Below are 23465 nucleotides of genomic sequence, written 5' to 3'. Positions count from 1 at the left end.
ATTCTGAGGTACTGGGGGTCAGAACATCAACATATGAATTTGTGACAGGGACACCATTCGTCCCATAACAGAGTGCATTGCTGTCAAGGTTTCTGATGTTCTAAGGCAGAGAACAGATGTGTGTTTTACTTTTTGTATAAGGTGGGAAAACTGAAAGGGAAACTCCTTTTTTTTTTTTTTTTTTTAAGGTGACAAAGTTACCTAAGAGCTGAAAGACTGTTTCTTTGCTCTGCCCAGGAAGCCAGACATCTTCTTCATAGTATTTTATCTTTTAACCTAAAAGATGTGTTGTGCCTTTGAACTTCTAGAGAATGGTAGCCTATTTTTCAGAAGCATAGACTTTTGTCTTAGAAGATGCCCAGAGAGAGGAAGGGTCTTTCTCATGGTTACCCTACCCGAGTCTTAGAAGAACCACCTTAAAGTCAGTGACTCTCAACACCAGCCTCACATTCACTGTTTGATTGCCCCTGTTAGTAAATGCTTTTCTTCAGTGCGTAAAGACTAACTGTGGCCACACTAGAAATAAGTGTTATTTTTCCGATTTTCTTCATGGTGGAAGGCTAATTTTGGGGAAAAAAAAAAAAAAAAAAAGTTGGAATTAGCTGATATGTTTTTCTGAATTATTTTATGTCCACTGACATTCATGTGTCTGTTACCTCTTCTAATTTTAAAACCTGCCATGATAAAAACTACACTTTGGGCACCCTGAATTTTTCCATATTCTTCTTAACTCTACACCTAATTCAGAGTAATCACAGGAAGGTATGAGCACCTTCTGTTTTTCCTGTGGGCTGGTTTTTCAGGTGAATTAGTTTACTTTGTTCGCAGTCCACTTTTGGGTGTGTCGTTGTGGATAAAAAAGGTCCATATATCAAGAAATGTCATTGCACACATGAACTTCTATGTGTGCTTTTTTAGCATTGCTATGTAGAAGACAGCTGATAATTTAACCTTGAATATTTTCTGCAGCACTGCATCTTGTTAATCCACGTTCTGGTGTTTTTTCCCCCATTTTAGCAAATTGATGGAGAAGCATTTCTACTTATGACTCAAACAGACATTGTTAAAATTATGAGCATTAAACTGGGCCCTGCTCTCAAAATTTTCAATTCCATCCTGATGTTCAAAGCTGCAGAGAAGAATTCTCACAATGAACTTTGAAGATGGTGAATTCTGAATACCATCAGCATTCTGCTTTAAAGCTCATGTTTTATTCAAAGCACAAGGACGGTTATAACTCCTAAGTGAGAAGTCTCCAAAACTCAAAAGAGCAACACTATCGGATTATTTATATTCCTCAAGAGACAATATATATGAATTCTTATGAAAGTGCTTGAGCTTTTAACCAGGTACTGTCTAACAACAGTCATCTTTTGGTTCTGTTCACTGAGCTAAATTTATCTTTGTAAATCTTTTTGAGTCTGGGGGGGGCGGGGGGAAAGGGGGACTTCATTAATTATTTATGGTAATGGGGGGCAGAGTAAGAACTTTTGGCATTTTGTAAACATTGTTGAATTCTCTTTCATGTACACTGTTTCTTTTTCAATACTTTCAGAAACCTTTTTATATAATCAAATTTCAATTTAAACCAAATTAGTCAAAACCTGGCTAAGTTTAGCCAGTAGGACTGTTATCTGTATTGTTAATTTTGTGCCATATTTTGAATTGCAACATTATGCTAAGTATAACTTTGCAAGTCATGATATTGCCTAACTGCTTGTCATAATTGTCAGGGCTGAATAGTTGTAAGAGTGACTTTTCTTTGAATCAGTGGTTTTCCTTTTGCACGCATTATGAAATGTTAAACAAATTACTTTTCACCAGCATCTTTACTATAATTACCAAAAACATGTATATAAAAGAATGGAATTGAAAAATAAAATATATAAACATAAATAAATTAGGTAGTGTATTTGAGTGGCATCAGTCTCACGCATCTTGGTGCCCCCGTGTTTACAGGAGCCAGATGGTATCAGAGGCGTATGCAGTTGTGTGCAGTTATGGTTGGGGGGATGTTTGTGAGGGTGTTGAACTATTTATGAGATGATCTTGAGCTTCTAATTGTCATTGATGAAATTGTAGTGCTTTACAGAGACTGAGAGCTCATTCTGTCAACAGAAACACTAATCTGTAAAGAGCCCTGTCTCAGGTCATGCATTGTCCTCCAAACCCAAAGGTTTTTTTCAGGGTTGGCTGAAGAGCGAGTGTCGTGGTTTTACTGCAAAGGCAAGGTATGAAGGAGCAACTTCATTTGAGACAAAATCTGAAATTCTCACAGATCAGGGAGGTGATTTCCCAAAGTAATTAGCCAAGAACCTCCATCTTGGAAGGATTCCTTTTTCTGTAGAATACTTTGCCTCGATATATAAGCATACAGATGCACTTTAAATGAAAACCCTTGATTATAAATTGATAGCTGGTAGTGTTTCTTTTGCAAGAATGCATTTCTAAGGCAAAAGGTAAATTATTTTGTCCGTCTTTTGATGTACTTTCTGATTCCAGGGTTGGATATTTATTCAAGGACTATTTTAAAAATAGAAAGTAAGTTTGTAGCATGCTGTCTGAATTCTGGGGGAAGTTCCACCTCTTCTTTAGTTGCTTTCATTTTTTATGATGTAGGACTTCCTTTGATGTCCCTGTTGGAAGTCCATTAGCAGTCCTTTGCATTTGTCAATTCAAGGTAAAACAGGGTTAGTGACATCTACAGTGTCCCAGTCATTTATTTGCATGAATCTGCTTAAATAAGTTTTTTGTTGTTGTTTTTTTCTTTTTTATGTTTTGTTCAGAATTTGTACATTCAAGTTGTACTTGTTATATCTGATATGAATGAAATAAAATCTTAATTGCAGATGCTTTTTACATATGTATGATTTTTAAGAAAGCTTCTCAAATAGAGGCAGCACAAGAGCAAGAAGAGCATCAAGTATTTGGACATTACTAGTTGTGTAATGAATCTGTAGGATTCAGAATTGTCAAACTGTGTCCCAAGATGATGACAAAAATCCTGAAAGATTATATTGTTAGGTCAAGTACAATTCACCCCCATTGGAAATTTTTCTTTTCAAGTGTAAAGCATAGAGCTAAAGCATAATTTAAATCATGAGATTTTAAACATCTTTTTTTTCTGGAGACAGAGTCTCATTCTATCCCCCAGGCTGGAGTGCAGTGGCGTGATCTCGGCTCACTGCAACCTCTGCCTCCCGGGTTCAAGTGATTCTCCTGCCTCAGCCTCCTGAGTAGCTGGCATTACAGGTGCCCAGCACCACAGCTGGCTAATTTTGGTATTTTTAGTAGAGATGGGGTTTTACCATGTTGACCAGGCTGGTCTTGAACGCCTGACCTCAGGTCATCTGCTTGCCTCCCAAAGTGCTGGGATTACAGGCATGAGCCACCACTCCCAGCTGATTTTTGAAATCTTATTGAAGACATCCACTCATTCTATGCAACGTGTTGTTACATGTTAGAGGCAAGGCATTAAGCATCCATAGGGTGGTGCAGAATTCACTGTACCTCAAGAAGGTGAAAACTCTCACCACTCCATCCCTGGGATATAGTCTAAGTTTTAACAGGGAATATGGGGCACCATGATTGTAGGGAGATCTCTGAAATGAGAGATGCAGGCTTGGGGTAAGACAGACGGTGGAAGCCAAGCTCAGTGGCTCAACCCTGTAATCCCCCCTACTCAGGAGGCTGAGGCAGGAGGATCTCTTGAGCCCAAGGATTTCGAGACCAACCCAGGCAACATAGAAAGATCCCATCTGAAAAAAAAAAAAAAGAGAGAAAAGGGAGGAATAGATATATACACCTTGAATAGGACTTTCCCATCTAAAGGCATTTTTTTTTTTAATTGAAAACACTGTGCAAACCAAATAAAACCTTTCTGTAGGTTGATATTTGTCCTTGGCAACTTCTAGATTCAGTAGACTCAGCCCCTAAATAAAATAGGGTATGTTGGTCAAGCAGTGTTGAATTTAGCAAGTGTCAGGACCGTGCTGGGCACTGGGGATAGATACACCATTGAGACAGACAATAAAATCGGCTTGAATCTACCTTCAAGGTTAGCCCATGTTTGTGTCATGCTTGGAGCCAAACTTCACTGCAGTTTCCCTGTAGCTACCTTGTCATCCTGTCCCAGCCTGAGAGAGGCTATCCTTCAACTTCAGCCATAGGGGTGTGTACCTTATAAGGAAAAGAATCTGTAAGAACTTGGTAAATTTATTTGGGAATAAAGGACTAAAAGGAAGAAGGAGTAATTTGGGGAAATAAAGGAAAGTTTGCAAGGAACTAAAGGTACATTCTAGTGAAAGGGAAGGAGTACTGGAGGATAGGAACTAGGTTAGGCAAAATGATTTGTGCTAAATTGTTACTTACTCTGCCTGATGTAAGTAGTTAATTAATAATTGTAGAAATGGGCAACTGTTCTTTGACTTCTTTTATCTCACTGACTTCAGCATTTTAATGAACAGTCCTTATTAGAGAGAAAGGTATCTAGTAGGCTGTTGACATTTCAGTGATAGAATAAATACTTTGCAGTATTTCCAGAGATGGGTAGTGTAAAACTGTTTCTTCAGTAGTTCACATGAACCTTTCTTTTGTTTTTTGTTTGTTTTTTGAGACACAGTCTCACCCTGTTGTCTCACCCTGTTGGAGTGCAGTGGCATGATCTCGGCTTACTGCAACCTCCGCCTCCCAGGTTCAAGCAATTCTCCTGCCTCAGCCTCCCAAGTAGCTGGGACTACAGCATGTGCTACCACACTTGGCTAATTTTTGTTTTTTCAGTAGAGACAGGGTTTCACAGTATTAGCCAGGCTGGTCTCAAACTCCTGGCCTCAGGTGATCTGCCCATCTTGGCCTCCCAAAGTGCCAGGATTACAGGCATGAGCCACCATGCCCAGCCCACATGAACCTTTCTTCAACTTAAAAAAAATTAATTTGATGATGTAACCCAGGAAATGCTCATCCCATGATGCCGTGTAGGTATTTTAACATACTTAAATCCCTTTTCTGTTCCCAAAAGGACCTGGTCTGTCTTTCAGAGCTAATAAGTAATGTTGATATTTTGATAATAGCATCGGGGGCACCTTAAACTAGAGTTTTTACCTTGTGAAATAGTTGGAAAGGAGGACAGTGCACTGAGTCTTGTTAGACCCAAAAAGTACTTATGCAGCCATTGTTAAGAGCAGAGCAGATAGAACTGAACTCTGGGCAGTAGCCAGTTGGGCATGCAGGATGAGTCACTGTGTCTCCAAGGCGAGAAGCAGTAGCAGATGAACACAGGTCACAGACATGAGGACCTGTACCAGCAAGATCAGCCAGCAATGAGGAGACCTCAAAAATGCCACAGCCCTTATTCCCAACAAGCGATGAAAGACAACCAGATCTCCTGGGGCAAGGCAGATCCCCTGAGGGAGAGAAGAGTTCATGTGTACCTTGAAATGTGCAAGTTCAAAATGTTCCCAAGTGATGTTCAGACCAAAGAGACAGCCCACAGGTCGGCCGCAAATGTGCAGCTCCTGGGCATTAAGTGTGCACACTGAGTTCAGTCCAAGGCCATTCTCGAAGCTGAAAGATTTGAGTACAGTGTCTTTCAAAAAAACCGAGGCACCTCTGGAAATACAACTTCAACCATGGAATTTCTAAAAACTCAAAATAAATCGACAGCTCTTTAATGAAGTAGAATTTTATTACAGAACTTCACAAAGAACTTAATATCTAAGTGTAAAGATAGAAAGCACTGAAATTCATTAGCATCCATGATACAAGATGATTTTTCTCATACCTACCTCTACCACAACCCTAAATCAAAACTATTTTTTATGAAGCTTCAGCTTTCCCAGAGGTAAATTCCAGTACAGTGTTTGGCATGCTATTAAGTGACTGGGAGTTGAAATCCTACTTCCTTTTCCTTTTCTTTCAAAGAAGGAAAATAGGGACTGTGCATATCAAAAATCAACGTTTCTAGGAAGTTGAAGGTTTGGGACAGTCTTCTTGGACACTCAATCCCAAATACGTGAAAGGCAGCTACTAGCACAGCCAAGGCTGTAACACAGTCGTCCACCTTTGTGAGCCTCTCCCTTTCTAAATATAAAGAAAATTCGCAGACCTCCATGTTGAAAGGGTTTTTGACTTCCAACACAGGTGTGGATACTTGCACCTGAAAAAAAGAATGGAGTCATTACTGTGATACGTAAAATAGCTAAAGAATAAAACAGACCTGAATTTAATCATGGTGTTACAATAAATGGGGTTGTTGCAATGTAGCATATTTGTAAATACGACAAACATACTTCAAAATAGGCCACCAACTTTGCTTTTAAATAAGTTACCGCGGTTGGGCTCGGTAGCTCACGCCTGTAATCCCAGCACTTCGGGAGGCCAGGGCAGGTGAATCACCTGAGGTCAGGAGTTCCAGACCAGCCTGACCAACACCGTGAAACCCCGTCTCTACTAAAAATACAAAAATTAGCTGGGCGTGGTGGTGCATGCCTATAATCCCAGCTACTCGGGAGGCTGAGGCACAAGAATCGCTTGAACCAGGAGGCAGAGGTGGCAGTGAGCCAAGATCGCGCCATTGCACTCCAGTCTGGGCAACAGAGTGAGACTCTATCTCAAAAATACAAATTAATTAATTAAATATATAAATAATCGCATGAAGATGTAAAATGTCAAAGCAGTGGCCATTCACATACTACACACCTGTTCGTTCATGATGACAAAAAGACTGGGATCATCCCCAAAAACATCTGGGAGGAGTAAACATGTGGCTGTCAGCTTCAGGTCTGTCAAAGCAAATATGTTAACATTTGAAGTAAAAATAAGCTTTTAGCAGTTGTAAGCTAAGCTAGTATTGAAACATCTGGATTTTTTGTTACCTTGGACAGAAAACAAACTAACCTTCTTAGATCAGTGTTTCACACCTTTTTAAACCACACCCTCTTCTAATAAAACGTTCAAAATCTCATGTCTGCCCTCCAGAGCACTGCCAGGAGAAGACCAGAGTTCTGTACTGTCTGTCCATCAGCCAGGAAGATTTTATACTGCCCCTTGTGATTTGTATTGTAAAATTAGCAGGTTACTAGTTCCCTAAATATAATTTTACAATATCCAGTATACTTTTAAAATCTATACCTCTCCTCCTCCCCTAATTTGAAAATTTCTTTTTTTCCCCACCAGTTGTTTCCCTTATTACTTAAATATTGAATATTACTTAAATATTGAAAATTGTTATTAAATATACTTTAGTAATGTAAATTTTTAATAATTTTTAAATATAGTTTTTAAACTCAATAAATGGAAATTACTGAATTTTACTGACTACCAAAGCATAACTTTTCTAGATATCCTGACAGATAGCAGACAAAATCACGCTGCTCCACAAGGTTTACTAACATTTCAGCATGTCTTCATCTGTGTAATGTTTCATTTTTTCTTGCAATAGAATATTGATTGGATTGTCCACCACTGAAAAAGAAGTCAGTATATTTTCTGAATAGGATTCCAAAATGTGCCTTGTTTTCTTATAAATATCTGTTCTTGTAAGAAGTTGGAATTCTCTGAATATCTGACAAAAGAAGAAAGCAGTGCATACATCAGATCACAAGAAAAGCTAATATATAGAATATAAAGACATAAAACCTTTAGAATTAAGCTTTCAATGCTGGTTTAAACTAAGTACTTGATAATTTAGAAGTTTTAGTGGAGAATTAAAGCCTTAGGATGAGGGAGGAGAAAAGAATGAAAGCCTGAAATGAATGCGAAATGATAAATAATGGGCATGGCAAATTTCTAAACCTACAGAATTAGAACTTTGGATGCAGACTCAACTAAATTGAGGATTCAAAGGGTATATGCATATGTAGGCTCTTTGGGTTACCCGGCTAAGATTCTAAGAGCTTACATTTCTTTAGGTAAACTACATTGTTACGTCTTGTTCAACAAGCAGCAAAGAACAAAACTGATTTTAGGAAGCAACCCCTGAAAAATACCTAACCATGGTATCCTAAATTTAGGGAATGGAGAGTGCTTTAGAAACACTGTAAGAGTAGACAGAGGTGAACAGTGAAAAACGATATATGGCCGAACACTGTGGCTCATGCTTATAATCCCAGCATTTTGGGAGGCCAGGGCAGGAGGATCATTTGTGCCCAGGAGTTTGAGACCAGCCTGGGCAACACAGCAAAACCCTGTCTCTACAAAACACACAAAAATTAGCTGGGCATGGCGACACATGTGTATAGTCTCAGCTACTCAGGAGGCTGAGGTGGGAAGATAGCCTGAGCCTGCGGAGATCAAGACTGCAGTGAACTGAGACTGTGCCACTGCACTCCAGCCTGGGCAACTTAGTGAGACCTTGTCTTGAAAAGAAAGAAAAAGAAACAATGTATATGCAGATTGGACTACAAGGTCAAAGCAAAACCAGTTTACTTTATGGAAGCCCCTTTCCTCAAACTACCCCTTCCTACCACTGCCTGAATTCTTCCCCCTCAGAGGATCCCCCCACCACTCCCCCTCTTGTTTTTGACAGAGTGGCATTATCAGATTATTAGCCACCCACACTTGCTTTTCCTAAAACTAGAAAGAACAATCACATACTACCCACTGGGCCTCGTTGTTCCGTGAATGCTTTGGTAGACTATAAATTGCCCAGAGATTAGGTCTGAAAGTTAAGTTGTCAGAAAGCTGGAATGCGGCCGGGCGCGGTGGCTCAAGCCTGTAATCCCAGCACTTTGGGAGGCCGAGACGGGCGGATCACGAGGTCAGGAGATCGAGACCATCCTGGCTAACACGGTGAAACCCCGTCTCTACTAAAAATACAAAAAACTAGCCGGGCGAGGTGGCGGGCGCCTATAGTCCAAGCTACTCCGGAGGCTGAGGCAGGAGAATGGCGTAAACCCGGGAGGCGGAGCTTGCAGTGAGCTGAGATCCAGCCACTGCACTCCAGCCCGGGCGAAAGAGCAAGACTCCGTCTCAAAAAAAAAAAAAGAAAGCTGGAATGCATAAGGCACAGTGTCTTTGTTACCAGGCAACCCACAGTGGACCACTAATCTAGATTAATACCCTTAGGAAACTGTTTTCTCAGCAGGAAGATGTGAAGCGAAGGATGAAGAAGGTGAATACTCCACTGTTCTGGGCTCATAGCCTAAGAATTTCTTTTCTAACTTTTTGTTTTGAAATAATTTCAAGTTTACATTGAAGTTGCAGAAATAGTAAATAGAACTTACAAGTGCCCCCTGTGCAACTTCCCCCAATTTCTGATCCGTTTGAAAATGAGCTATAGACATAATGCCACACTATTCCTTCATACCTCATTGTGTATTTCCTAAGTACAAGGACACTCAAATTCAGGAAAATCTACTACACATTCCATTCAAATTTGCCAGTTGTTCCGGTCATGTTCTTAACAGGTCCAGGATCTAATCCAGGATCACATATGAGATTTAGATACCACAGTCTCTGTAGTCTCCAGTTTCAAACAATTTGTTAGTTTCCTTGACAGTTTCTGAAACGTGGAGGCCAGTTACTTTGTAGAACATTTCTCCTTGGCAGTTTTATGATATTTCAGATATGCATTTCTGGCAAGAATGTTAGCATTTCTCACTGTATCTGGAAGAACAAAATGGTAACTGGTTCCAGTATTGGAGATAATAACTTTTATTACTTGATTAAAAATGGAATTCACCAGGTTTTTCCACTGTAAAATTAATATATGTTGTATTTTGTAAGGAAATACCTTGAGTTTATGTAAATATCTTGTTCCTTGTATAACTCTGATCTATCAGATTCCACATCCATTAATGATTCTTGCCTGAATCAAGTACTACTATAATAGTTGCCAAATGGCAACTTTTCTAATTCCATTCATTCTACATGGATTAGTTGGCTTTCTGTTTTAAGATAGTTTCTTTTCTTCCACATATATTTACTTATTTATTTCTATCACTAGAGGTTAATAAATTCCCATTTTACCCAAACAGTTACAAATCTGATCCTTTCATTATTTATAGAATTGCTTGAATTGCCCAGGCTTGGCCAGTAGGAGCCGCTTCAAACGTACTCCCATCCCCTCCTGGCATATCCTTATTAGTGTGCAAGAACTTCCTTCATTTCTGGCATTACACAGTATTTCAAACTTGTCTTGGTTTGTTGTTGTTTTCATTTTTGTTTTGCCCCCAACCCTGTAGTGAGCTATTTCTCCAAGAACCCTGATTCCTTTTCATGAGGAATTATCTTTAAAAACTTAAGATTTCAGGCCAGGCACTGTGGCTCATGCCTGTAATCCTAGTACTTTGGGAGGCCAAGGCAGGAGGATCATTTGAGCCCAGGAGTTTGAGACCCGCATGAGCAACAGGGCGAAATCCGTCTCTACAAAAAATACAAAAAATTGCCAGGCATGGTGGCACACGCCTATAGTCCCAGATACTCAGGAGGCTGAGGTAGGAGGATCACCTGAGCCCTGGGAGGCCGAGGCTGCAGTGAACCATGATCATGACGCTCCAGCCTGGACAACAGAGTGAGACTCTCTCTCAAAAAAATACCCAACCAAAAAAAAAAAAAGATTTCGGCCCTGGTGTACTACTTGCTACAGACATGTTATTGCTCTAGACTTTCTCTTAGAAGAAATCTAGGAAATGTTTTAATTTACATAAACACAGGCACCGATTGATCCAGAAATATCGATAACTATATATCTATATGTAAATATTAAATAGCCATACATAAAGACTAAAACCATGAGTTCACATTGATACTTTCACTTCCAAACCAATACCACAGGGCTTTTCCTAACCTTCCCCTTCCCAAGCTTCTAACTCTCTTCAACAGTGAGATACCTGGCGCCCATTATATCTCAATGTATTTACTTATGAGCACAAACGTCTGTGTAGCCAAGCTCTCAGCTGTGAATGGTCAGCCACAGAAAAGCCTCCCTCTCCAACACTTACGCACTACTAATGGGAATGTAAATTATTAGTTCAGCCACTGTGGAAAGCAGTTTGGAGATTTCTCAAAGAACTTAAAACAGAGCTACCATTTGACCCAGGGATCCCATTACTGGGTATATACCCAAAGGAATATAAAGAAAGACACATGCACATATATGTTCACTGAAGCACCATTCACAATAGTAATAACATGGAATCCACTTAGATGCCCATCAATAGCGGACTGGATAAAGAAAGTGTACACGTACACCATAGAATACTACGCAGCCATAAAAAAGAATGAAATCATGTCCTTTGCAGCAACATAGATGCAGCTGGAGGCCATTGTTCTAAGCAAATTAACGCAGGAATAGAAAACCAGATACTGCATGTTCTTTCTTATAAGTGGGAGCTAACCACTGAGTCCACATGGACACAAAGAAGGGAACAATAGACCCCGGAGTCGACTTGAGATTAGAGGGTGGGTGGAAGGTGAGGATCAAAAAACTACCTATCGGGTATTATGCTCACTACCTGGGTGATGAAATAACCTGTACACTAAACCCCCACGACATGCAGTTTCCTTATTTAATAAACCTGCACTATGTATCCCCTGCTGAACCTAAAATAAACATTGGAACAAAAAAAAAAAAGCCCACCTTTTCACAACCCCAGATGATGTCCTCCAAATTAATCATCTTAATCCTTTTTCTTTCTGTTACTCAGATTGGATAATTCCTATTAATCTATCTTCAGATTCACAGCTCCTTTCTTTTCATTTTCCCATATGCTCTTAAGCCTATGCACATGGTGATGTTTTCATTTCAGATAAATGTTCTTTTCATGTTTGAATTTCAATTTGGTTTGTGTGTGCGTGTGTGCATGTATTTCATTTCTCTGCTGCATGTATTTCATTTCTCTGCTGAGATTCCCTATGGTGATGATACATGGAACTCACTGGTCTTATCATGTTCCCCACCATCCTGTCCTGAAGCAGCTGGCTTGCCAGACTGGTGGAGTGGCCTGTTGAAGACTCAGTTACAGCACCAGCTAGGTGGCAATACCTTGTGGGGCTGGGACAAGGTTCCCCCAGGCTGTATAAGCTCTGAATCGGTATCCAGGACACGGTGCAGTTTCTTCCACAGCCAGAATTCATGGGTCCAGGAACCAAGAGTTGGAAATGGGAATGGCAGTGCTCACTGTAACCTCTAATGGTCCACTAGTGGGGAGTCTGGATTAAATTATGTTCCTTTAAAGGGTGTTAAATTTTGTTCTGATAGGCAGATAAATTACTGGTTGATCTTCTGGTCCTGTCAGACTTGATTTTATCATTTCTTTGGGCAATTTTGTTTTGTTGTTTGTCCTTAGTCCTAGCTAAGGTCCTGGCTCAAACTTAGGCATGGTTCTCACTCATGAGGCATTGTTTTCTAGTCTCAGGTGAATGCCTGAGGTGTTCTGCAGGGTCTCTACACACTGGGCCAGAATTCTTTTTTCTTTTTTCTTTTTTTTTTTTTTTTGAGACAGAATACTCACTCCATCGCCCAGGTTGGAGTCCAGTGGCATGATCTTGGCTCACTGTGCCTCCGCCTTCCAGGTTCAAGCCATTCTCCTGCCTCAGCCTCCTAACTAGCTGGGATTACAGGTGTACACCACCACACTCAGCTAATTTTTGTATTTTTAGTAGAGACAGGGTTTCACCATGTTGGCCAGGCTGGTCTCGAACTCCTGACCTCAAGTGATCTGCCTGCCTCAGCCTCCCAAAGTGTTGGGATTACAGGCGTGAGCCACCACACCTGGCCTGAATTCTTATTAGCAACACTGTGTGAAGTCTCAGCTCTCAACCAAGGATCCCAGGGCATCCGTGTGTAGACTTCGGCTCTAGCCCGCTTTCCTCCAGTGCCTGTCCTACAAAGGCCAGCTGCTTCGTCATTCCTCAACTCTGATCTCTTCCTGTGTAGCTCCGTGAGACCTCTGCATTCGGCTTGCCTCCCACCATTCTGTACAATGAGCTAGAAAGTAACCCATGCACAAAACTGAGGCACATCTTATGTCTTTCTCTGTTATCAAGGGTCAGGGTCCTGCAATGCCTGTTGCCTAATGCCTGAGTTCAGTTGCCTCATACATATTTTTTTTTCCAGCTTTATCCATGTTAACAGTGGGAAGACTAGGCCAGTATCAGTTACTCCATTTGGGCCAAAACCAAACTCAGATTCTTTATTTTTTTAATTTTTTGAGACTTTATTACTGGTGATTCTCATGTACTTCACTTAAAGAGATGATGATTGAAATTGTTTCTCAGGAAGGCAGAAACTATGACATTTGAAAGGATTTTTGGAAAATTTGGGGAAGGGTTTCAGTTTGTGTTTGGTATTTTCCTTCTCTCAACTCCCTCCTACTTGTCTTGTGCAACATCCAATAGATCCCAGTAACACATTCCTAGTTGATAATATTTTAGATAATCTAATAAATTGTTACATTCTGAATTTTTAAATATTCTGTTGAAAGAAAGTTTTTTGAGGAAGAAGGTTAATGAGCATGGAGGTGATGGAGGGTCAGTGTTAACAGTCAGGACCACCCCCCACCTCAGCTGCTAGTGTTCTGCCACCCTGTCTCCACCAGCTCCCTAAGCACTCAGTGTTTTCACAATGGCGGGAGCAACAGGCGGTGGGGGTGGTTTGGTGCAGGGACAACTGTCTTCTTATGGAATTGTTGGTTAACTAGGTATTTGTAAGGTCAAACTTGCTTTTACTTTAGGAAGCACACAAGGGTTTTATAAATTGGAAATCCCAGCTGCATAGGGCTGAGTTAGGGAGGTACTTCCTGGAAAAACCGAAAATGATTCGTTCTTTTGTTTAAAACAATCAATAAGGTCGGGTGCAGTGGCTCACGGCTGTAATCCCAGCACTTTGGGAGGCTGAGGCAGGTGGATCACCTGAAGTCAGGAGTTCCAAGACCAGCCTGACCAACATGGTGAAACCCCATCTCTACTAAAAATATAAAAATTAGCCAGGCATGGTGGTGTACACCTGTAGTCCCAGCTACCTGGGAGGCTGAGGCAGGAGAATCACTTGAACCTGGGAGGCAGAGGCTGCAGTGAGCCAAGATTGTGCCACTGCACTCCAGCCTGGGTGACAAAGTAAGACTCTATCTCAATAAATAAATAAATAAATAAGTAAGTAAGTAAGTAAATAAAAACAGTCACTAGGCAACTCTATTCAATAAGTACAGTCATTACAAAAACCATACTCCATATTTTGGATATAAAGGGTGAAATACTTGAGGAATGGTGCAGAAGATACACCTATGCCACAGTGGGAGGCCTTAACAAAGCACAGGGGACAGCCTCAGATCTGAAATCTCTGCTCCTCACATAAGCTGTGACAGACCTCCACCTTACTGTCACCAATGGTTCTTTAAAAAGCTGCTTAATATAGTCCATTTATATTCATCAGTAAGCCTTTGTAAGCTGCACTCCAATGAAGACCCCTAAGGCTGCGACATTAGTGATCACAACAGCCTTACCAACCTCCACTAATTCATTCAGCATTCAAAAAAGCAAGATGACATTGCTGTGTCACACATGTTGCTCTGCTAGGCACTTTGGGAACTGTTAATATTAAAACATGCTCTCTACATGTAAGGAGTGTATAGACGATAAGTTTGACAGGCTTGCTTTAAGACTGTATTTTGCAGCTGTGTCCATTTGGCATACTTTTCTAATAGCCAGAGGCGACTGGCTATTACAGTTCCTAATAACCCGAAGATGAAGGGGAAACAAGCGAAAGCCACCGTATGGTTGCTGAGAGGATTAGGTAGATTAATCCTTGGAAAGCACTGAGAACATGCTGTTACCGTGGAGCATTCAGACATTTGCTACTTATGTCACTATTAAAATAATACTTACAGGCAATTCCTAATTCCCTTTGCTCAGGAGAAAAATATGTAGATGTTTCATGTTTAATTTGGTTAATTGAATACATAGAATTTCTCCATGAACTATGTTCTCAGGTAAAACCTTTGATGATCTTTCATTATATACCACCACCAAAAATTACACTAAAATTGTGAAAGACCCTTGAATGGCCACTCTAAGTGAACTAAATGGAAGGATGTTTGATTGATTTACCCATTACATTTCATATATATATATATATATATATGTATATATATATATTTTTTTTTTCTTTGAGACAGGGTCTCACTGTGTCACCAAGTTGGAGTACAGTGGCCCAATCGTGGCTCACTGCAACCTTGACCTCCCTAGGCTTAGGTGATCCTCCTGCCTTAGTCTCCCAGAATAGTTAGGACTACAGGCATGCACCACTAAGTTCGGGTAATTTTTATTCTTTCAGTAGAGATGGGGTTTTACCAGGTTGCCCAGGCAGGTCTTGAACTCCTGGGCTCAAGCAATCCACCCACCTCAGCCTCCCAAAGTGCTGGGATTACAGGCGTGAGCCACCATGCCTGGTGCTAAACTTCATGTATTTTTAAGAACACTTATGAAATTATGTGGGATCATAAAGGAAACATATTTTTAGTAAGAATGCATAATAACAGTTCCTTAATAAACTCCCTTGATTATATAAAAGCATGACAGGGGATAATGATTCAGATTGTCAAAATGCCCCTAAGTGATGATCCACTGGCCTCCACAATATGTCCAATGACACAGAACTCTTTAGTTCTGAAGGCAGCCAGTGCCTATTATCTGGATACGCTTACTGAAATTCTTTTTTTTTTTAATATTCCTTTTTCAGGGTTAGGAAAGAGGGTGGGTGGGGAGGGTCCGCTTCCTGAAACTCCTGTCAAATGACTCTGCTTGCAGCCCTTTGGGCCTCACATCCCACTGAGATTCACCCCCACTGTCTTGCTCTGCTGTCCTGTTACCACTCCAAGAGGAAAGAGAGAAAAATCCATTTGGACACTGTAATCCCAGCACTTTGGGAGGCTGAGGCAGGCAGATCACCTGAGGTCAGGAGTTCAAGACCAGCCTGGTCAAAATGGTGAAACTCCATCTCTACTGAAAATACAAAAATTAGTCGGGCATGGTGGCACACACCTGTAGTCCCAGCTACTCAGGAGGCTGAGGCAGGAGAATTGCTTGAACCTGGGAGGCAGAGGTTGCAGTGAGCTGAGATCGCATCACTGTACTCCGGCCTGAGCAACAGAGCAAGACTCTGTCTAAAAAATATATATATATATATATTTATAAAATATGAAAATATATATGTGTGTATGTGTATATATACACTACATATACTCTATTATATATACATATATACACTACATATACTATATATACATATATATACTATATATAATATATATATAGTGAATAAAGTGAATAAAGATACCTGATAAGGGCACTTCAAGAAAGGAAATAGTTTAAGAATGTCCTTCAGAGGTGTTCGGCTGCCAATCATCTTTCTTCTTATTTCCAAAGTTTGGCTCATTCTTTTGTCAATTTCTCTCCAGTCCTTTTCTGTTTTCACATATTCCTGCTGGAACCACTTAATATGTTCATCCAGCTCAGAATCAAAACAAACAGCTTCTTCCTGCAAAACATTTTCAACCTATCAATGGATTCCATGTTTCTATGAAAACATGAATTTCAGGCTGTTGTTGCACACTCTTAGCTCATTCCTAAGGTGAGGATCACCATGCCTGGTTACACTTGACATTGAACATAACTAATAAATGGACACTCTTTAATGACAATAAATTAGATAGTTAATTACTTATCATGGAATTATAATCTATTCTTTTGAAAGATCTAAAAGAGTTACTTTAATTCCTGCGTTATCCTTTTATATGGAGATAGATTATCCAGAAGGTTCCCACTGAATAAAATGTTGCTCATTTCTATGCATTTAAATTTTAGAAGATAAAATGTTAAGAAGATTTTTTTAAAGTATTAAGGTTTTGTTATTACTATTGTTTATCTTTTTTCTTTTTAAATGACTTTTTATAGCTGCTGTACCACGCCATATAATCCAAATTCAAAATAATAACTGGTTATTTTCTGATGCTAAATCATTAATAATTTTATTCACCATACAACAGGGTAAGTTGGGTGGGGTGGGGGCAGCTAAGAAACACCTCACTTATTCTTGTTGAAAATCTAAGACAATCAGCTTTGAGGAAATAAGAAAAATATCTTTCTAGAAATATGAGTTAAGAGGACAGTCAGCTGAACTGCACATAAATGAAAGTTGATCAACCATCTAGCTGACCAGAATGCGAACAGATGATACCTATAAAGGATGAAAAAGACTATAAGGAACCTACAGTCCTCTTATATCAAGGCTTTTGCGAACACATAGGAAAGCCTCAGTAGATCTACTTTCTGTGGACACAGAATGACTAACAAGACCTAAACCAAGTGAACAAACTCCTAGAAAAATAAAATTATCAAAATTAAGAAGAAGTTCCTATAATCTTACATAAATTTAATTGGAAGATAAAAGTATTTCCACAAAGAAAATATCAAGAAAGACTTGAGGGTTTTACAGAGAAAATCTGCTTAACTTTTGAAACAGAGTGTTCAAATTTACGCAAAAATTTTCAAGAAAAAGTAAAGGAGGCCAGGCATGGTGGCTCATACCTGTAACCCCAGCACTTTGGAAGGACGAGGCAGTAGGATCACCTAAATCCAGGAGTTCAAGACCAGCCTGGCCAACATGGCGAAACCCCACCTCCACTAAAAATACAAAAATTAGCCGGACACGGTAGCACACATCTGTAATCCCAGCTACTTGGGAGGATGAGGCATGAGAATTGCTTGAACTGAGAGGCGGAAGTTGCAGTGAACTGAGATCACACCACTACACTCCAGCCTGGGCAACAGAGTGAGACTGTCTCAAAAAAAAGAAAAAAGAAAGAAAGAAAAATAAAAGAAAAAAGGAAGGAAAAAAAAAAGAATACTCTCTAACCCATCCTACCAAACCTCTATGACATTGATCCCCAAACCTGAAAGAACAGTGTAAGAGAGGAAAAGTGCGGGTCACTCTCACTGATGAACAAAGGTGCAGATATTAGAAACAAGGAACAACTAACTTGAATTTATTATACCTCAGAAACTCAAGGGTGGTTTGAAATTGGTAGGGAACTATAGTAAATTAAAAGAAAACATGATTGATTTACCCATTATGTTTCACATACTATCATATTAAAATCTCAATTTGGGGGCCACTGTTAGAGAAAGATTCGGGGCAGAAAAGAGTAGGTTTTGAGAAATGTGGTGTATGAATAGTTTGGCACAGCAGCTCACACTCAGTAATCCCAATACTTTGGGAGGCTGAGGCTGAGGGCTACTTGAGGCCAGGAGTTTGAGAGAAGCCAGGGCAACATAGCAAGGCTCTATCTCTACAAAAATAATAATAAATGTTGGGAGGCTGAGGCGGGCGGATCACCTTAGGTCAGGAGTTTGAGACCAGCCTGGCTAACGTGGTAAAACCCTGTCTCTATTAAAAATACAAAAACGTAGCCAGATGTGGTGGTGCACGCCTGTAATCCCAGCTACCCAGGGGACTGAGACAGGAGAATCGTTTGAACCCAGGAGGCCGAGGTTGTGGTGAGCCGAGATCGCGCCACTGCACTCCAGCCTGGGCAACAGAGTGAGACTCCATCTCAATAAACAAATAAATGATAATAATAAAATTACAACAGTTCTGTAATTTTATTTGGATTATCTAAACATTAACTAAAGATGAAAAAACATGACCATTTCAAATAATGCAGAAAAAGTATCTTATATAATGTTCTTCTATGATTAAAGAAAAACACTTTTGTCAGAATAACAGAAATTTTCAAAACCTATAAAGTTACATACCAAAAAACCTATAGTTAACATAATTTTTTTTTTTTTAGACAAGGTCTCACTGTGTCTGTCACCCAGGCTGAAGTGCAGTGGAGTGATCACAGCTCAGTGCAGCTTCAAACTCCCAGGCATGAGTGATCCTCCCACTTCAGCATCCCAATAGATGGACCTACAGGGCCCTGCCACCACACCTGGCTAATGTTTGTACTTTTTGTAGAGACAGGTCTTGCCATGTTGCCCAGGCTGGTCTTGAACCCCTGGGCTTAAGTGATCTGCTACCTTGGCCTCCCAAATTGTTGGGATTACAGGCATGAGCCACCGCACCTGACAGATATGATTTTTAATGGTGAAATTGTAAAAGAATAATCTTTAAAATCAGAAGCAACACAAAGATGATTTATTATACTCTTACTCAGCCTATACTGAAATTCCAGTTAGAGTAGTAAGATAAGTAAATAAAAGGTATAAAAATTAAAAAGACAGAAACAAAATTGTCATTATTCATAGATTATGTGATTGTTCAAAAGAAAACTTAAAATTATGCAGATATAATTTGTTACAACTGAGTTTTTCAGAGCAACTGAATACAAGATAAATATTCTAACATATACTAACATAGAAAATAAAATTTTGTACAGTTATATTTTGGAAAAAAAATTAAATTGCAAAAAAACTTGTAAGATACCTAGGAATAAAACTAACAAAAAATGTGCAAGACTTTTAAGAAAATTATGAAACTATAAAATATTAGTGAGACTTAAATAAATGGATAGTCTATTATGTTCACAGCCAGAAAGGTTCAATATTGTAAGAAAGTCATCTTTCTCCAAGTAGAGCTGTTGATTTGATATTTCTGTCAAAATCCCAAACCTATCGAAAACCACAAGTTTTTTTTTATCAGAACTTGTCTAGCTGATTCTAAAACTCACTTGAAAGATTAAAAACCTAAAGAATAACCAAGGCATTCCTAAAGAATAATAAGGCAGTGATGGGAAAGTATCAAGACATTTTATAGCTATGTAAGTAAGGAAGTTGGTATTGATGCAGGGATAGATGACTTTGCTAGTGGAAAACAGCAGAGCTTATAGACACAGAGCCATGGAAACAACAGAGATGGCTTTACGAATCTGAGGAAGAGAAGGACTATTTTCTAAAAGGTGCAAGAAAATTTTCTATCCATAAGAAAAAAAAAATTCCATATGGCTTAAGAAGTTAAATTTTAAGAGCAAAAACTTAAAAAAATTTAAAGAAAATATAGAAATATTTCTTATCACTTCAAGGTAAGAAAGGATTTCCTTTTTAAAAGGGTTACCAGTGGAGGGCCTTGACTACAAATCATCGAAGTTGTTGGTGTCTTGAACAAAGAATTGGAAGAAACGCATAACAAAGCCATGAAATAAAGAAGCAACAAAAATACAGATTTATTGAAATGAAAGTACACTCCCATGGAGTGGGAGCAGGCTCAAGCTGGCTGCTCAAGAAAACTTTCTGGATTTTAAATAGTCTCTAGTGGTTTCCCATTGGTGACTCTGTTTACCCCCTATGTAAATAAAGGAGAGGCCCACAACCAGTCTGATTGGTTGTGGAAGGTGACCAATCAGTGACTGAAGTGAAGTTACAAAGTTACACTCTATGCAAATGTCTGATTGGTTGTAGGAAGGGACCAGAGGCTGAAGTGAAGTAACAAAATTATATCCCAATGCAAATGAAGACTAGGCCTGCTACCAGTCTGATTGGTTGCAAGAGGGGACCAATCAGAGATTGATATGGTTTGGCTCTGTGTCCCCACCCAATCTTATCTTGTAGCTCCCTTAATTCCCACGTGTTGTGAGAGGGACCAGATGGGAAATGATTGAATCATGGGGGCAAGTCTTTCTTGTGCTGTTCTCATGATAGTGAATGGGTCTCACAAGATCCTATGGTTTTAAAAACGGGAGCTCTCTCTCTGCCTGCTGCCATCCACAGAAGATGTGACTTCCTCCTCCTTGCCTTCTGCCATAATTGTGAGGCCTCCCCAATCATGTGTAACTGTTAGTTCAATAAACTTCTGTCTTTTGTAAATTGCCCAGTCTCAGGGATGTCTTTGTCATGATACATTTATCAGGATGTCTTTATCAGTGTGAAAACAGACTAATACAGACGACTTTCTGTTTTTTCATCTGCCACACAGAGGCAGGTGGGAGGTTGCAAAGGGAGTAGCCTCTGATCCCTTTGTTACCTGGGCTTGGTAAGTTGGGGTTTTCCTTTTGATTCAGTTCTAGGAATTTGGTGTAAATTGGCCTTAGGCTTCCTGCCTCCAGACCCTATTCTCCTGCCTCAAAAGCACTAATCATAAGATAAATGACTGATAACTCTAACTACATTAAAATTGCAACCTTGTCTTTCCTTGTCAAAAGACACAAGAAAGAAATTTAAAAGGCGAGGCACAAACTGTGAGAAGATATTTGTAACCGATATAATTAGAAAAGGAGTAGAATACAGAATATACAAAGGATTTTTACAAGTAAATTGAAAAAAAGGGCAGCCTCATAGAAAAATAGGCAAAAGACATGAACAGACACTTTACAGAGGAGGCAACATGAATATTTCATAAACATATGAAAAGATGATCACCCTCATACATAACTGAAATGGAAACCAAACATGGTACCATTTTATTCCCAATAGATTGGAAGTGGGGTGGTAGCATTGCATGGGGGTGGGGTGAGTGGAAAAGAAATCAGATGATTAACAAGTGCTGCTTAGGGAGCTTAATCATCCAGGAAAATAATTTGGCACTGTCTTATAAAGTTGAATATCTGCACACCCTGTGAGCCAGTGAGCCAGCAAATCCACTCCTAAGTATAAATCCTTGAAAAAAGCTTTCACATATGCTTCAAGACACACATACAAGAATAATCACAGCAGCATAGTTCATAACAGCTAAAACTGGAAACAAATCAAATATCTGTTAAGAAGAGAAGAGCCAAATAAACTGGTTGCCTGTCACAATAGATTAAACTGACAGGAAAACGAATAAACTACACTCAACTGAACAACCTGGATGAATTCCAGTGACATTACATTGGGCGAAAAAAAGGAACTTATCAAAGTTAACATAAAGTTTTCATATCATTTTGTAAATCTCAAAAACAAGCAAAACTAGAATTTGTTTTAGGCTAGGGTAGTGAAGGAAAATTCGTGGAAGATGAGGAACTGATCAGATTTTAAGGGATAATAGAATTTGAAAGAAGAAAGGACAGTTCTGGGTGGAGAGACAGGAAGGGCAGAGCATGTTACGGGAAAGTTTAGTAGAGCGAATCTGAAGATTGTGGAAAACCATAGAGGGCCAGGGTTTAAAGCTGGAACTTAAAAGCGATGAAATCTTTTAATGGAGGTTGGAAGAATAGCTAGGAAACTTGTGAATGCAGAGATACAGATTTGATATTTCTTATAAATTATCTAGATTTAGATTTCTAGAAAGGGAGAAAATTATAGGAGCAGGAGAACCAGGACAATGGATTGTCAACGGAGCCAAGGAGTTTCAAATGTAAAATGTGGAAGGTGGTGAAAAGAAAAAAAAAAAAACAACTTTAAGTTAAGTTACAGATATGTGAGATCTTCATTTACTTTCAAGCTTTGTTTGTATATGTTTTAAACTGTTGAACATAAAAATGGACCTCAGAGGATTTATTCAAATAAAATATGTGCTTGAAAAAAAACAAGCAAAACTAAGCAATATATCTCTTAAGAATTCATGCATATGTGACAATATCATTTATTTTAAAAACAGTTGAATGATAAACATAAAATTCAGAGTAGTGATTACTTCTAGAGGCCCATGGTGTTAGAGAGGCAGGTGATGGGAGAGGGGAGGAAAACTCAGGCACACACAACGGTGCAGGCAGTGTTCTAGTCTAAAGTTAAATGTTGGGTTAACAGTGTTTATTTTGTCTCATAAATTACATATATGTTATATATATTTTTTCTTCTGTATGTCTCAAATGCATAGAATGACAATTTCTTAAGAAAACATTCTAATTTTTTAAAGTACACAAAAATGTTTTAATTAAGCAGCTTTCTTTCATCTACTGACATTTAGATACTACTGTACATATAATGTACTACTTCCTCCAAAATTCTTACCCGATCATGAAAATAATGTTTCTAGAGAGCTTCCACCTGATCAGACTGATGGGATTAACACAGTGTTGATGGGTTTTATCCTAGACCGAAGTGATTTTCCTAATTATTAGAAGGCTACATCAGAATTTTAAATCTCACCATTTTAATAATTTACATATTATTAGATTTATATATTATTAGATATACTGATAATGATTTACATATTATTAAAGCTGGAAATAACTTAGAAATCACCTAGTCCAGCCTCATACTTTACTGATGGGCAAATTGAGAACCTCAGAGGGGAAGTGACTTTTACAAGCACAGAGATGCTCAGGTGTTCAGGTTTCTGTTAGGGTAGTTCCCCACTTCTCTAACAGGCTAATTTCTTTAACAGTGCACATTGAAATGAGGGAACTAGTGAGTAAGAAATGTCTGAATCTTACAGAACAGCAGCTGCAAACAGCTGCTGACTGTTGACTTCAAGATGTCTGTCCCAGTAGAGAAAGTTAAGGGAGGGCCGTGCTCAAGGAGGAATCAATGGAAGAAGACATGAAGCAGGAAAGAGATCACTTCAGGCCAAGAAATACACTGAAGGGAAATGTAGGACTCACCTGTGAGAT

At 39.2% G+C, this 23465-nt stretch overlaps 2 protein-coding genes across 14 annotated transcripts in view; one reads left to right on the top strand and one right to left on the bottom strand.

Moving 5' to 3' along the window:
- L3MBTL3 (L3MBTL histone methyl-lysine binding protein 3) overlaps nt 1–2850 on the top strand; it is a 131054-nt gene extending 128204 nt beyond the window's left edge. For all 8 annotated transcript variants that reach the window (XM_033235497.1, XM_033235492.1, XM_033235499.1 and 5 more), the window contains one exon: nt 1018–2850. In XM_033235497.1, coding sequence (XP_033091388.1) covers nt 1018–1161 — 144 coding nt within the window. In that variant the 3' untranslated portion in view covers nt 1162–2850. The remainder of the gene's footprint in view (nt 1–1017) is intronic.
- Nucleotides 2851–5664: 2814 nt separating this feature from the next.
- SAMD3 (sterile alpha motif domain containing 3) overlaps nt 5665–23465 on the bottom strand; it is a 68232-nt gene continuing 50431 nt past the window's right edge. For all 6 annotated transcript variants that reach the window (XM_033235490.1, XM_033235489.1, XM_033235485.1 and 3 more), the window contains 4 exons: nt 16274–16474; nt 7390–7561; nt 6697–6779; nt 5665–6154 (listed from right to left, as the gene is read on the bottom strand). In XM_033235490.1, the coding sequence (XP_033091381.1) occupies nt 5870–6154; nt 6697–6779; nt 7390–7561; nt 16274–16474 (741 nt within the window). In that variant the 3' untranslated portion in view covers nt 5665–5869. The remainder of the gene's footprint in view (nt 6155–6696; nt 6780–7389; nt 7562–16273; nt 16475–23465) is intronic.

The sequence above is a fragment of the Trachypithecus francoisi genome, unplaced genomic scaffold, assembly GCF_009764315.1.
Source record: "Trachypithecus francoisi isolate TF-2019V2 unplaced genomic scaffold, Tfra_2.0 Lachesis_group15, whole genome shotgun sequence".
NCBI classification, from domain to species: Eukaryota; Metazoa; Chordata; class Mammalia; order Primates; family Cercopithecidae; genus Trachypithecus; species Trachypithecus francoisi.
This window is presented reverse-complemented; position numbering and strand designations above follow the sequence as displayed.